The sequence below is a fragment of the Plodia interpunctella genome, chromosome Z (assembly GCF_027563975.2).
Source record: "Plodia interpunctella isolate USDA-ARS_2022_Savannah chromosome Z, ilPloInte3.2, whole genome shotgun sequence".
NCBI classification, from domain to species: Eukaryota; Metazoa; Arthropoda; class Insecta; order Lepidoptera; family Pyralidae; genus Plodia; species Plodia interpunctella.
Window position 1 is genome coordinate 6,493,804 of NC_071324.2, and position 14,091 is coordinate 6,507,894.

The 14,091-nt window shown below is 37.1% G+C and overlaps 1 protein-coding gene across 5 annotated transcripts in view; it reads right to left on the minus strand.

Annotated features, from left to right (window-relative positions):
* Positions 1-13,476, minus strand: part of Imp (IGF-II mRNA-binding protein) — a 49,603-nt gene extending 36,127 nt beyond the window's left edge. For 2 of the 5 annotated variants that reach the window (XM_053768974.2, XM_053768969.1), the window contains exon 1: positions 222-449. In XM_053768974.2, the coding sequence (XP_053624949.1) occupies positions 222-280 (59 nt within the window). In that variant the 5' untranslated portion in view covers positions 281-449. Of the gene's footprint in view, positions 1-221; positions 450-11,475; positions 11,557-12,297; positions 12,356-13,174 lie in introns of those variants that run through there. The other 3 variants (XR_008406285.2, XM_053768963.2, XM_053768964.2) reach the window with 3 other exon arrangements.
* Between the last annotated feature and the right edge of the window lie 615 nt (positions 13,477-14,091).

Genomic DNA, 14,091 nt, shown 5'->3' on the forward strand with positions numbered 1-14,091 from the left:
TTAATTGAATAGCTAATTGCTAACTCACTGTCACGCGCTTTATTGCCACACCTAATTTGACCCATTTCTACTTTAACAATTTTATACCTACTTACTACACCGAAGCGAATTCTTAAATGCAAGTGGCACAAATAGGTAAGACCCAAAATGATCTAAGTAGGTAAGTACTTTGTAGTAAACTACTTATATTTAAAATTCCTATGCGACTAAGAACTATTTACCTGTCTTCGTAGGTAGGGGAGACTTCGCCGGAAGCGCTCTGGGACAAATCACCGTCCATTTTGGGAAAATGTTATCCGAGTTCAGAGAATTATCACTTGACTGGCGGCGTTCACGGAACGGGAAAAGGGCACGCGACGCGGGACAAACCTGTGCGCGCGTTAACGCGAGCGAGATTACTGCACGTTTACGGACGAAGGATACGGGGACGAGTGCTGCGAGAATGCGCGAGTCGAGCTTCCTGACTCATTCGTTGCCGGCCGGCGGGGTGGCGGAGGCGAGCGGCGTGGGATTGCCACCGCCGCCCGCACGTCCCTCTCCGCCGATGCCCCGGCCGTCACCATGACAACGCGGTCGCCTGGCACGTGGCTGGTTTGCCTCTACCTTGCTTTTGCGCACCGCAATGGCTTTCCATCCCAATAACCAACCTTAACCGACACTAACAAGGTAGTTACTTCCAGTAATACAATCCTACTGATAGGTACCTATTATAAATGCGAAAGTTTGTGAGGATGTAAGTTTGTTACTCTTTCACGCAAAATCTATTGGAACTTTGAAGGATTGTTATGAAATTTGGTACAGCTACACGTGTAGAATATAGGCCTGGAAATGGCCTGGAATAACATAGAAATTTCAAAATTCTCACGGGACCGAAATCCCGTGTGCGTAATGCGTAGTAAGTAGGTAGGTAGGTATATATAGTAGGCTATTTGACTGGTTGCTATTTTTTGTTCTGATCCTAGTCTAGGTAGGTAAGGTACCTAAGGTCTTAGGTAGGTACCTATTAGGGATGCTTTTTGTCGTCTCTAAAATTGCTCAAGGGGAAGAAGGTATGAAGAAAAATGGTTGTGTTTTATCTTCACGTGTTACACCTAGGTAGATACACTTTCTTTTATCTCAAAAATGGATAGGTATTTTCCTGTCCACATTGGCCCACGCCATACGACACCTACCTACAAGCTTTGTTTGAAGCAATCTAGCCGACCACACAAGTAGCATTAAAAAATACGTAGGTATATCAACTAGGGTTGCCAACTTTTTTAGTAGAAATAACCTTAGCTAACTACTAACCTAAATATTAAACTGTCGAGTATCTATTCTGGTTTGAGTGAACTGAAGTGCGAGTCTGATTCGCCCATGAAGGGTTCCATACATAAATGAAAGAAATATATTAAATAAGATTTGTAATAGCAGCGCGGCTCGTATGTACTAAATACTTTAAATAGTTTCGATTTCCGTCGGTCTAATTTACAATTTACTACGCGGCTGCGTCAACATCTAGCAATTTTCCACAAAATGGTTATTTGGAAAAATACAAGCGGAAAAGTTAATATGGTGACATTTTATATGTAAATATTAAAATATTACATATTTCATTTTAAAAATATGCAAATTATATATAAATATATAAATAACGACGCCTTAAAAAAAACTGTTCAACCTGATGAGCATTTTCCGTTAAGGTATAAAAATTTAAGATCTGGAATACCTTATGGTATATATAATGGTACAGCTAAACTAAAGGAAATATAGAAATAACGACTTAACAAAAGTTGTTTTAAAAGACTTAAAAAATCGAAGATCTGGAACACCTGAAGAGAGAGAAGAGTCACAATGGTCCAGCTAAATTATAGGAAATATATATTTCAGTCGTATGAGCATCTTCCGTATAGGTATCGTTACGCTTTGTCTTACAGTTAAATTTCTCTGAATAATTTTGACTCCTTACCAAAAATTGTTCGGCCACGCGAACGAAGTTGCGGGCATATGCTAGTTCAGAAATAAATATTCTTTATTTGAGACTTCACATGGAGCCATATAGTTTCTCATTGTTTGAGGCACTCATGTGGAAAAAAATTATTTGCTTTTATTTAAAATAAAATTATTTTAAATAAAAGCTAATACTTTTTTGTCTTATAATAGTCAATTAAGTACTTGTTATTATGGTAAAACTTCTATGAGTGTGCACTGTTGCCTAAGTTACTATGGGTGGCTGGTATTCCTCTTTATGCGAAACTTTATTATTATTGAAGAGAGATCCATGAAATGTACGGCACGCGTTACGGGAAGCGGGAGTAGGATACGTAGTGGGAAATTAAATTAAACTTAACTGGAAATGGGAAGGGGCACGTTGTGAGAAACGACATGGGACAATTTGCAGGAAACGGGACAGGACAAGTTTCGGAACGAGACACAAAAGGGAAATCGTAGCGGGAAACTGGGAATAACTAAATTTGACAAAAAATACATATTTGAATCATAGTAATTAATTCATAATTTTTAGCAGTTTTAGAATACGCGAATAAAGGATTAACTGACATTTGAATTAGATTTAATTTAAGAACTGATATTCACTCGTGCGAAGCCACGGGCAAAAGCTAGTATACATATAACCGCGAGTGAGTACCGCTTATCTTCAGTTCTATGTTTGCAAGAGCTACAAGTGCGATCAAAGGATCAAAGTGACTAGCAGCGACAGAGTTGAGTGCATTGCGAGTGGACAATGATTAGTGTGGTGTAGGTAACGTAATAAAGGGCCAAAAAGTTATCAGTCGTGTTATTCCAAATTACGAAGAAACCACTAACAAAATGACACCATAAGGCTGCCTGTCGATTACAGAAAAACCTTCCAAATACAAAGAAATAAGAATTTCACTAAACAATATATGGACAAAACTGACCTATTCATCAATTTTACTACCTACCTACCTACATTTAACAGTGAATAGCATTTTACAACCTTCAATGTGCCTTCAATATAACTGCATAGAGGATTGGCATAACAATTTAAATAGTTTAAAAAATGCATAGAATAGAAGCCGTCAGACACGGAGGGTGACTATGTTTTATTTATACTACTAGTTTTACCCGTGAATTTCAGTTCTTAAAAGGAATCAAAGTAAAATTTCAGTTTTTTTTTTTATTTTATTCATTTTCTTTTATCGTGTATTCTAGACTGGTAATATGTATTTATATATTTTGTCATATTTTGTACAATTCCCCATTATCCGCTACGTGTCTCGTTCCGAAAATTGTCATGTCTCGTTTCCGGCTACGTGTCCTACTTCACCTTCCTGTAACCGACGCGTGCCGAACATTTTGTGGACCTCTCTTCAAAAATAATAAAGTTTCGCATAAATTTCCAACCCTACATCATTCACTTCAAATTGAAATAAAAACTAGCTTTTGCCCGCGACTAGAAGTATTATTATTAATTAGGCATAGTTTTGGCGGATTTAACTTTGTTTAGCGTGTGTAAAAAATTAGGGCTAACTTATATTCTTAACTAATCTTTGACTATTCATTAATCTTAATCTATTAACTATTCTTAGCTACTGGGTGAACTTATCGTGAGCAAGCAAAAAACTGTCCATGAGAAGCAATGTTCTCTCAAGTAAATACCCGCAAATTTGGGAGTTTGCCCCCAGAGACTTGTTTATTGTCATGGCAAAGCAGACTTAGGGGAATATTGCAGAAACTGTGCAGGAAGTCATTTGAAAACAGGCCTTATATTTTCGGATATTATCCATGAAGTGTACATGATTTGGGTGTAAATCATTAAAAGTGGTTCAGGCAGGTTGTTTAAATGGCTCAGTTTACTTTACCGGCTCTACAACACATGCCAGGATTCTTATCTTTCCACTTCAAGGCGTTACACCACTGATACTTGTACGTAATAGAACCTAAGACTGGTGTCAGTTTCATAAGCAATATCTGGGTACAGAGAGTGAGTGTGTGTAACTACCAGCTACTTAGCCGATATTATGACATGCAAGAATTATACAGGTTGACTTTTTATACATTGGGAATATTTTGTCTAAATGCTCAGTCTATGATTCTGAACAACTTATCGTATGGAAGCAACCTTGAAATCGCGAAAAAAAGAAATCTACTGCTCCATATATTTTCCACAACTAGGTAATTACTAGGTATTCGGATTATACTAGTAGCAATTTCGGAGTTAGGTGTTAGGTGCTACGGAGCTTAGGTGGACATTTAGCATCGACAGAGACACACTGCCACCTATTTAGTTTTCGAACATTGTACATATTTCAATATTTGCGTGGTTACCCCAGTATTCCTCACAGAGCAAATACCATCAATGTGACAAACTGTCATTGCTGCTCATCGGGAATAAAGGTATCTATGTAGGCACAAACATGGCACGGAGGGACCGATTAAACAATAGGTTTAGTTCTCTACACAAAGGATCTCGTTTTGGTACGGACGGTACGGTGGTATGGCCTGAGCAAGAAGATAAAAAATAATGGCAATTCAGGTATAAGAAACCACTCTGTATGTCAATAAGGTTAGCTAATTGGTAGTAGGTCTTCTACATAGTAGTATTCCTCATGACTAAGGGTCGTGGTCATTACATATAATGAAACACGTAACAACTTTCTTGGCATTATTAATGGAGTGGTTTGCCTTTGACTTCTCCATTTCACACACAAGTTAATAATCAACAAGTATGCAGGTTTCCTCACGTATTTTTCCTTCACCGGAAGCAAGTGGTGGTCGATGAAAACTACTATACATGAGTCAGATTGGTATACAAATTCATGTGGCACGAGCAGGATTCGACCCCAGGGACCTTTCGATCCTCAGGCGGAGGTCCTAACCATTACACCACCACCGCTACTAGGTACCGTTAGTAGGTAGTAAGTGAAATTAAATAGTGTGGATGTACGACATAAAGACAGTGTTTTCAGGCGCTTTTATCCAGATTATTGAACCCGTCTTAATATTAAGTAACATACCTAGTACCCAATTAGAGATTTTTTCGAATGAACATGATGTTTCACGTTCAAAGACCACGAAGAATAAATTCGAAGGTACTATCATCACTCCTTAAAATTTTAAAATAGAATTTAAAGTAGGTATAATAAGACTGGTGATTAATTAAATTCACTGCCTAGTACATGAAGCATTGTTTTACTTTAGTTACGTGCGTAATAACAAATTAAATAACACGTGTTTTTACATTTTTAAATAATACCCATGGACGTAAAAAAAAGACTGACGGTGTTTTACAAGGCAGCGCTAGGAAGCAACCCATAGTGTGTCGGCCTCCTGTACAGACAGTACGGCACGTGCACACTCTCACCATCTCTCACCTTAGTCTCGGATGGCCGCCATTACGCAGCGAGCTATCATCAAGACAACCGTGTTTCGATATCACAAATAAAATTTAAAATGCCGTATTGCGTTGTTAAATGCCACCGCAACCATAGTAGTTTTCTTAATAAAAGTCAGGGGATTACATTTCACAGATAAGTCGGGTTTCATATTATGTTTTTATGGCATAATTATTACGCCGAAATTAATTGAAAAATAATATTAATCATGAACGTAGCCAGGACGAGGGTAAAACAAAATGAATAATTTTAAAATTTTTGTTTGTCTGAAAGAAATTTTCGTTCTGCTGTGAGCTTACGTAAGTTGCGAGTACAGCTAGTATTTAGTATATCTATTCATAGCTACAACAATTAAATACATATATGAAATAAATAAATATAAAAAGCTAGCATGGGGGAAAAATCTGCATTATGGCAACATTTCTGGCACACACACAAATAAGGTCTGCCGCCATTGCTATGCTTCCCCGTTTGTTTAGGTCGTATTCCGTCCGTCTTTTTTTATACGTCCATGGTAATACCTATCTTATTTTCTTTTTTTGGGATTTGTGGAGATCACTTGAGATCTTGCGAGAAGACAGTCAAGCCACCAGTGACATTCTACTAATATTAAATGCGAAAGTTTGTGACGTGTGTGTGTATGTGTGTGTGTTTTGTTACTCTTTCACGCAAAATCGACTGGACTTATGAAAATTAATATAACCTTGAATAACACACGGAACCTTTTATCCCGAAATTGGGAGGGACGCACCACCTGACGACAATCTATAGTTGGTTGTTTATATTATAGTAAACCGCATGTCAGAACCCTGCATGGGCTCTATGCATCGGTGATAAGGATGAATTTGCGATGATTTTCATTATCTATTCAATATATTTTTTTATAAAAGGTGACTACTTTGCTACTCCACTCCTTTGCTCCACGGGAGCACGGGAATTACGTTTCACATATAAGTCAGTTGTTTAATACATTTTTTTATGCTATAATTATAACGTCGAATATTATTGTAAAAAAATAGTGTCATATGGACGGGTGTTGCCCTTTGAAATTTATAATCTCCCATAAGTCGGGGAATTAGTTAAACATTAAAATTACGAAAAAATAATAGCATATAAAAAGAAGAATACAACACAGCGGTTACAAATTCCAAAATTGTTAGCTTAATTTAAATCAGATATGACTGATAGGACTATTAAGATTCAAAATGATTTACGGCTAAATAGCTCGTCTTACAAAATTACGCATATATATATATATATAACCTACCTACCTTTCATCAAACTTATCTATAATATTCAAAAACCTTTGTTACTAAATTTGACAACCCTAGCACTTTTATATTGCTGTATGGAGGAAAATTTGTCAGGATAACATTGCCCATTCATTTGAAAGAGGAATGTATTCACGATATCGAGTTCATTTTTGACTCAATCGCCTTTATTCCCAAAATACTTTCTTTGGTTTTTAAGTCATCCATATAACAGCTATAGTTTCGCTAAAAATCAGGGTGGGTAATGTTGGCTACAAGACCAGATAAATTTACCCGCCCTCAAAATCGATCGTATGATAGAAAAAACTGTGTCTAATGTCAGATTTAAAATATAAGACAATGCATGCACATGATCTCAGTGTTGCCACAGACACAAAAATACGTCCGGCGTAAAATTTTGTATTACAATTACTGGTTTGTGACTATTCACAATGTACCCGCGTCCTAAAATTTAATTTATTACTACAAGAAAGGTGATAGTTTTTTTTAGCTTCACGATGGACGAATATTTCACCGGATTATTTATTATACATAAAAATGGCAGCTCATTTTGGCTCTGCTATTCTAAAAATGGATCTAAAGGGATATTAAAGATGAATGAACATGATAAGATTGCTGATTTGAATAAAAAATGTTTTTTTTTGGAAATAATGAATAAGTTGAAATGAACTAGGTACAAGTTTTAAATTAATTCGACCCCGTAGAGAAGTAATATAATGCTATGATATTGTTTCGGCCAGATTCTCGAGCAATATAAAAAGTTCACATTCGTAAAAAAGTTCATGATTTTGAACGTAACACAGTTTGTGCATTCTCGGAACTTCACAATCGAAAAAGTTCGATCGTAAATCACTCGAAGCAACGAGTGACCAGTCGAAGTGGACGTACTTATTCTAAACAAAGTTTGAGGCTTTTTGGTTTGACTTTCTTAATTTGGACTGTGTGAAAATGAATTAGGAAGAATTCATTATAGATTTCTTCGCCAATTTGGTGGATGAGTTAGAAGCAGCAAGTGCAGAACCGCCCCGACGAAGGTAGTCATATTATTGATCCTTTCGAATTAAGCAATTCGGAGTTCATGAAGCATTTTCGCTTAAATAGGCACCTTCCACAAGATGTATAAGACGGAGCTTCTGTTTCTTCACACTAGCATATTTTTTGCTGTTTTAATCAATAACTATTAATTACTACTACTAACTAGGTATTAGTATTACCTACCAAACCTAACAAAAAGTAAGGAAAAAAGACAAGATAAAAGTAAAAAACTCAGTAAAACCATTAAGGTGAAAACGACAATGACGTGTTGACAGTTTCAGTGTTCCGTTTATTCTATGCACATCACGAAATATTTAAAATTCACTTCTTTCATAGTATTTTGTAATACTTGCTACCTATATACTAAAGTGGAAATGGTTTGTTGATTTTGTTGAAGAAGTGGTGTTCGAAAAAATTCTGGCCAAGACCAATCCCATAAATAGTGCAATGTGATATCAGTGTGACAGTGTTTAATTAAGGTATGATAGTAAAGGTATTGTTTTATACTGGACTATATTATTTTAATATTCTTGCCTATTAAATAATCCACTAAATCCTTTCATTTAAACTCCCATAAAGATTGCGAACAATTTATTTTGTGGACAAATCACACAGATTGAGTTAGCCCCAAAGCAAGTTCGAGACTTGTGTTATGGGATACTACTTAATGATACTATACCTATTTTATAACAAGTACATATATAGATAAACATCAAAGACCCTGATCATTGTCAAGACCCGGGAACTCTTCAGAGGCAGGCACTTTACGACTGCGCCACCGACCTCATCGATGTACAGATGTACCAGTGTGCGCTATTTTTCTTCCGTAAGTACATCTGTCTAATATGAGTAAATGAGGAACAAAGTTTTTTTTCACAAATGAAAATCTTGAAAGTCTAAGTCCGTTGAAATATTTACTACTTTGTACATTGGTTACGTGAAAAGATAAAATTTTCTTTTGTAACAGGCTATAAAATCACAGCCGAAGGGAATTTGTTTTGTTTGTCGAAGAACAGCAAATACTCGTATAATGACTAAGCTTGAATGTCTGTAAATGCGTACATGACACATGAGATACAAATTCGATCTACAAAATTTATGTAAGTAGATAATAAGGATAGATGTTTTTGATGGATAATAATGATGTTTTTGTTAAACATTGTTAAACATAATATTGGTCAAACATGGAAACAGACATGCTCCTCCCGGTTACAGCTTGAAACCTGTTGGCAACAGGTTTCAGGTTTGTTTGTTTCATTCGCATTGCCGGCGTTTATGTTCAGTTGACATGGTTCTCTGTGGTCTAAGTTATTTGCTAAGGTGAAAGGGCGCGAGCCGGGTGGAGGCGGCGGCGGCGGGTCGGGACGGCTGAATGGCGGTAAGCGGTGATGCGCGCCTGCGCCACTGCAGTGCAGGATCGATAGCAGGCCACGTGAGCTCGCCGCGCCTCTTACACCAGCCACGTGCCTTATACCTCCACTCTCCTCAACCACCCCATTCCCCATCCCAGAAACCAACGTGAGCCATTTTACCCCGCCCAGCACTTATTCAGACAGACCAAGCACGATGTTAATATAATTATTAACTAATATAGCCGATATACAGATGAAATAAAATTGGAATTAGAAAATGAGACAAAACCAAACCGAGCACCCTATAATCTTAGAAACTTCCCAAACCGCGTGTAAACACGACTTAAACACGGGTGAATATAACAAACTACCTGGCGAACGAGTCATGTTCTGTACTTAACTGGTGACGTTCCGTTGAGAAAAATGCTACTCATAGATTTGACTATGTGAACAGGCCTGTTGTAGAGAGCTGGAGGCCCTGGGGAAAAGCAATAGGGCGCGCCGTACTCTGACCTAAATTATTTTCCGATAAAAAAAATAATAAGTACAGTTTTCGGATCTGACTGATAAATCCCAATAGTTATTAGATTCAAAATTTAAAGCGTTACAGAGTCATATTGACTCTGTAATGCTTTGAATTTTGAATAAATTAAACGTAGTTCAATTTACTATGTAGCAAAAAATAAAAATAAAAATGGGGTTCTCTTGTGGAGGCCCCGAGGCTGTGTAGCCCTCATAGAACTAATATATGGTAGTCCTCCACTGTATGAAAATGATTTGCAAAATCCATAATTTGCATATGTGGGTAGGTATATGAGGTGGGTTAAAACATTTGTTCGAACGTTTTCTGGAATCTTCTGAAGCAATTTTTTTCGATAAATTGAGCTGAAATATTGCATACACGTCTATATATAAGCATGTTAGATGGTGCACTCAGATTAAAATAAAATGAAATTATTATTACTAAAAGACTTCAACTCATCTGTATATACCTCAGATTAAGAAGGACCGAAATTAACATATGATAAGCGATAGATAATAAGCACTGTCAATTTTAGAAGCTCCCTGATTTAATAAGTAATGCGTAGCTTTTTAGTATTCAGGGTTCACCCCTCCTCGTTATTTAACGGGTTGTTTTTGTATGACCCTTCAAAAGCATGTGGCGTGCAATTGTTCGGCATTTATTGAAAGGCTACTAAAGATCTTTGATCCAGCAGATCGGGCACTAGATATGGGCGTCAATTCCCATTGCGTGTTGTGCCGAAAGCCGACTACAAAGGAACGTATAAACATTATGTAAATTTCCATTTATAAAGAAGTTGCTATTTTTATATTCGAAAATAGCAAAAATATTTTTATATAACCACGCACTGCTTTTTGATTGACTTTTGCCCTCTTATTTGATTTTGTAGGTATGTAAGGACCATATTTATATGCACCTTTATAGATACCTCACCGCTATTCTGAATTTCCTTCTACCACTAATTGACTGAAACTTAGATTTATGATCATTTAATAAATCTACCTATATAAGTAGGTACCTACCTACTAATTTTTAATACAGTTTATTTTTAGTTTAGATTGTATTGGTTCGTAATGCTTATCTTGTGTGCGAGCTAGATGGCATTAGGCCAAATCAAATTGAGCATAGAAATAAATATCCACATTAAATATCTGTTAACATAGGAAAAGTGTCAGCCGTCAAGATAAGATCTGCAGCAATTCAACTTCAGATGTACACTACAGTACAGTCTATATCCACTTCGATGACCTGTTACTAATTTGTTGCTTACCTGTATCATAAAGCATCCGACAGACTGACCGAAGAGTTAAGTCGGGCCTTGCCAACATCGAAACTTGACTATCTCATTCTCGCGTATTCTGGTCACATTCGGAGCTGTGAAGCCCCGGGTTCGCGTAAAAAATCAACCCTTAAAATTTGGTTGTTTTCATAACCAGCTGCCTGCTTGACTGCCAAACCTGTTTGGGGATGCTACTGTTTGCTATCAGCTGTTAATGCATGTGTCCCTTAGTCGCCTCTAACGACTTGGATGGATTTGGGAGAAATTGGAGTGCTTCATGAAGGCGGGACCACACGCCTTCACACGTCGAAACAACTTATTACCTTGTACTGTACTTGGCAAAGCCTAAATAGAGCTTTACAGAAGACTCAACAAGTGGCTAATGCCATCACGTGAAGGGCGACGCGACTGACAGCAATGGATACATTACGCTTTGCGCGGCGCCATACTTATATGCCTACATTCTTGTAGTAAAGGTTAACCCCGTATTTTATGAGCAACACTATAACATTAACACAGTAACTATGTAGTCTTGTAACCTGAGACGCTGGACGACTCACTTGTGCTTTCGGCTCTGCTTTAGTACACGCCTTTAGTTCGCCGGTAATACAACTCTTCGTATTCACTCTTGTAATAAATTACATCCTGAGGTACTTACTTCCAGCCTCCTGTCGGAGTGTCATTGTTGGTTTCCTTGAGCTGTGTGGTGCTGGCACTCTGCAGGTTCGGAACGTTTACGCTGCAATTAATGAGCAACATTTCTGATTAACATCCACTGCATATCTTTTGCCACTCGTTCAATATTAATATGACTATTAGTTCATATACTAGATACCCAGTGTGACAAACGTACATTTTGGAACTTAAGCATTAAGTGACAGTGTTCAGAAAGAGCTCAGAGGTAGCGGGTTCGTCTATGTATGAAGTAGTAGAACCATCCAGAATACGCATTAATTTCCAAACAATTGTACTGCAGTGGACAATAGACTGTTAGGTACCGCAAACGCGTAAACTACGTAGTCCATTGAAAACTAAGTACCTACATACTGAAGAAATTACTTTCGAGATTGATCGTCCAGCTTTGGCTTTTCCGGGGTCTACTGCTATAGTACGTATAGGGACCGCTTCTGATAGTCGTATTTCCTAATGGCCTAAAGACGAAGTAGTCCACCAATCACACAAAAAAACTTTTTTGGCACTATAATTTATTAAGTGAATTGATTTCATCAAGTTAATAATCAACAAGTATCCTAGTTTATTCAGTTTTCTTCACCAGAAAGCAAGTAATGGTCGATGAAAATTAATATACAAGAGTCAGATTGGTACCTATAAAACTCATGTGGCATGAGTAGGATTAGAACCTTGACCTTTTGATCGACAAGCACCATTACACCACCACCGCTGTTGTTAGTAGGTAGTCTCTAACAGGAGCGTAGGTAGGTCAACGATTTTAAAACATTTTTTATTCTACTGTACTTACATTTTTTTATTCGCAACGGATGGTTCTACGACCAGGGGCAAACCGCAGTAAGAGAAACCTGTGACAAAAGAACCCATGTAAAACCAGATTTTTTGATAGACGATATTCATTTCGCTACAACTTTTGAATTGATTTTGATCAAACATATCTAAGAACCACCGCATAAAAATTTGCTAACAAATGAAAAATACAACATCCAAATTGGTTCAACGGTTGATGAGCTACGATGCCACGTACACAGACATCTGTGATAAACTCAAAACTCATGGAGTTTTGTACGGTTTTCACCAAATCTTGATAGATGGATAATTTAACTATTATGTTTTTCGGGCCTATAGATTTATTTGGTAAAATGGGAGTGCATTTTGTGACAATTACTCAGAAAAAGGAAGGAAAATATAATGAAAGCAATTATTTTTTTAAATTAACTATGCATATAATTATGTAGTGCATCGTCTGAGTGCGTTAAATGCACCATCGGGCACGAAATATTTGTTTGTAGGGTGTAGGCAGAGTTAGGTAGGTAGATATAAACCTAAATGCTCATTTCACCCTCGGAATAAGGAGTCCAAGGGGATTTCAGTCTAAACAAGCCATAGATTACTTAAATTTTTTAGCGTTTTAAAGGTTGGTACTACAATAAGAGCAGGTACGTGCACGTGCATATTCACTGTTATTTAAAATTAGTTGTGATATTCACGCTTCGCTTTGCTTACGCGAGAATTTTTATTTTGGTTAGATACTCCACGGGGTCCTATGTATCGGACAAAGGTGCACAGAACTTTCAAAACCAACCGACAGTTGTAATGATTGTTTAGATGTAACGCGCCCAAAGCAAAGAAATATTCGTCTTATATATTTTTCAAAAAATTCTTACCATGTAATTTGTCAATGGCACGATCTGCGGCAGATTGATCTGGAAAGTCCACGAAAGCATAGCCACCTCTTTTCACCGAAATATCGGCTACTGTAAGATTCTGTTCAGCAAATAGTTGTCGCACAACAGCTTCATCAGCCTCAATAGGTAAATTTCCTATATATAGTTTGTTCATTGCAGAAACCGTTTTCAAATGTTCAGTCATTTTCTGGATATTGATCAAGCAATCTATTACCTCGATTTTATTTTAATGGGTTGTAGTTGTACCTAGATGTCAGTTGACTGAACTGTTCCGTCCTGTCTGTCGAAATTCATTTGTCGACTGTAAGAAATGACGTTTATAAATTAAATTTCGAACAGTACATACTCTCTGTGGCCATGTTGGATTTTTTTTCTGAGACACAAAAAAGGTATCATATGAGAAAACCATAAATTTACTAGCAACTCGCCCATGCTCCGCAACAGTTACAGCTGTGGGTCGCACCATACCAGGTAGTCTGTGCCCTACGTTTGAAACTACAAGATCCCCATGCGTACTTCGTACAAACTATGTCTATTCTTCCGAGAGGTCCGACGTTTGAAACTGACAAAAATCCTGAAATTACTCTTGTTCACTAGTCTATTTCTTGAAATATATGATAAAATTTCGGTAACGAAAGTCTAAAAGATATTTAGCATATATTTAGACATCACTCATAGGTAGTTAATACATAGTACTTAATACAATAAAGTAGCTTTACCTATGTATATGTTTCTTAGGTTTTAGAACTACGCAACGGATTATGAGACTTTTTTTGATACGAGTAGATATAACACAGATATAAAAACATAGATTCAAGAAGAAGGCTTTGGTGTATAATTATGTAATTCACAGAATTTATTATGATTTTACCAAATTGAAGCTAGAAAGAGCCGCA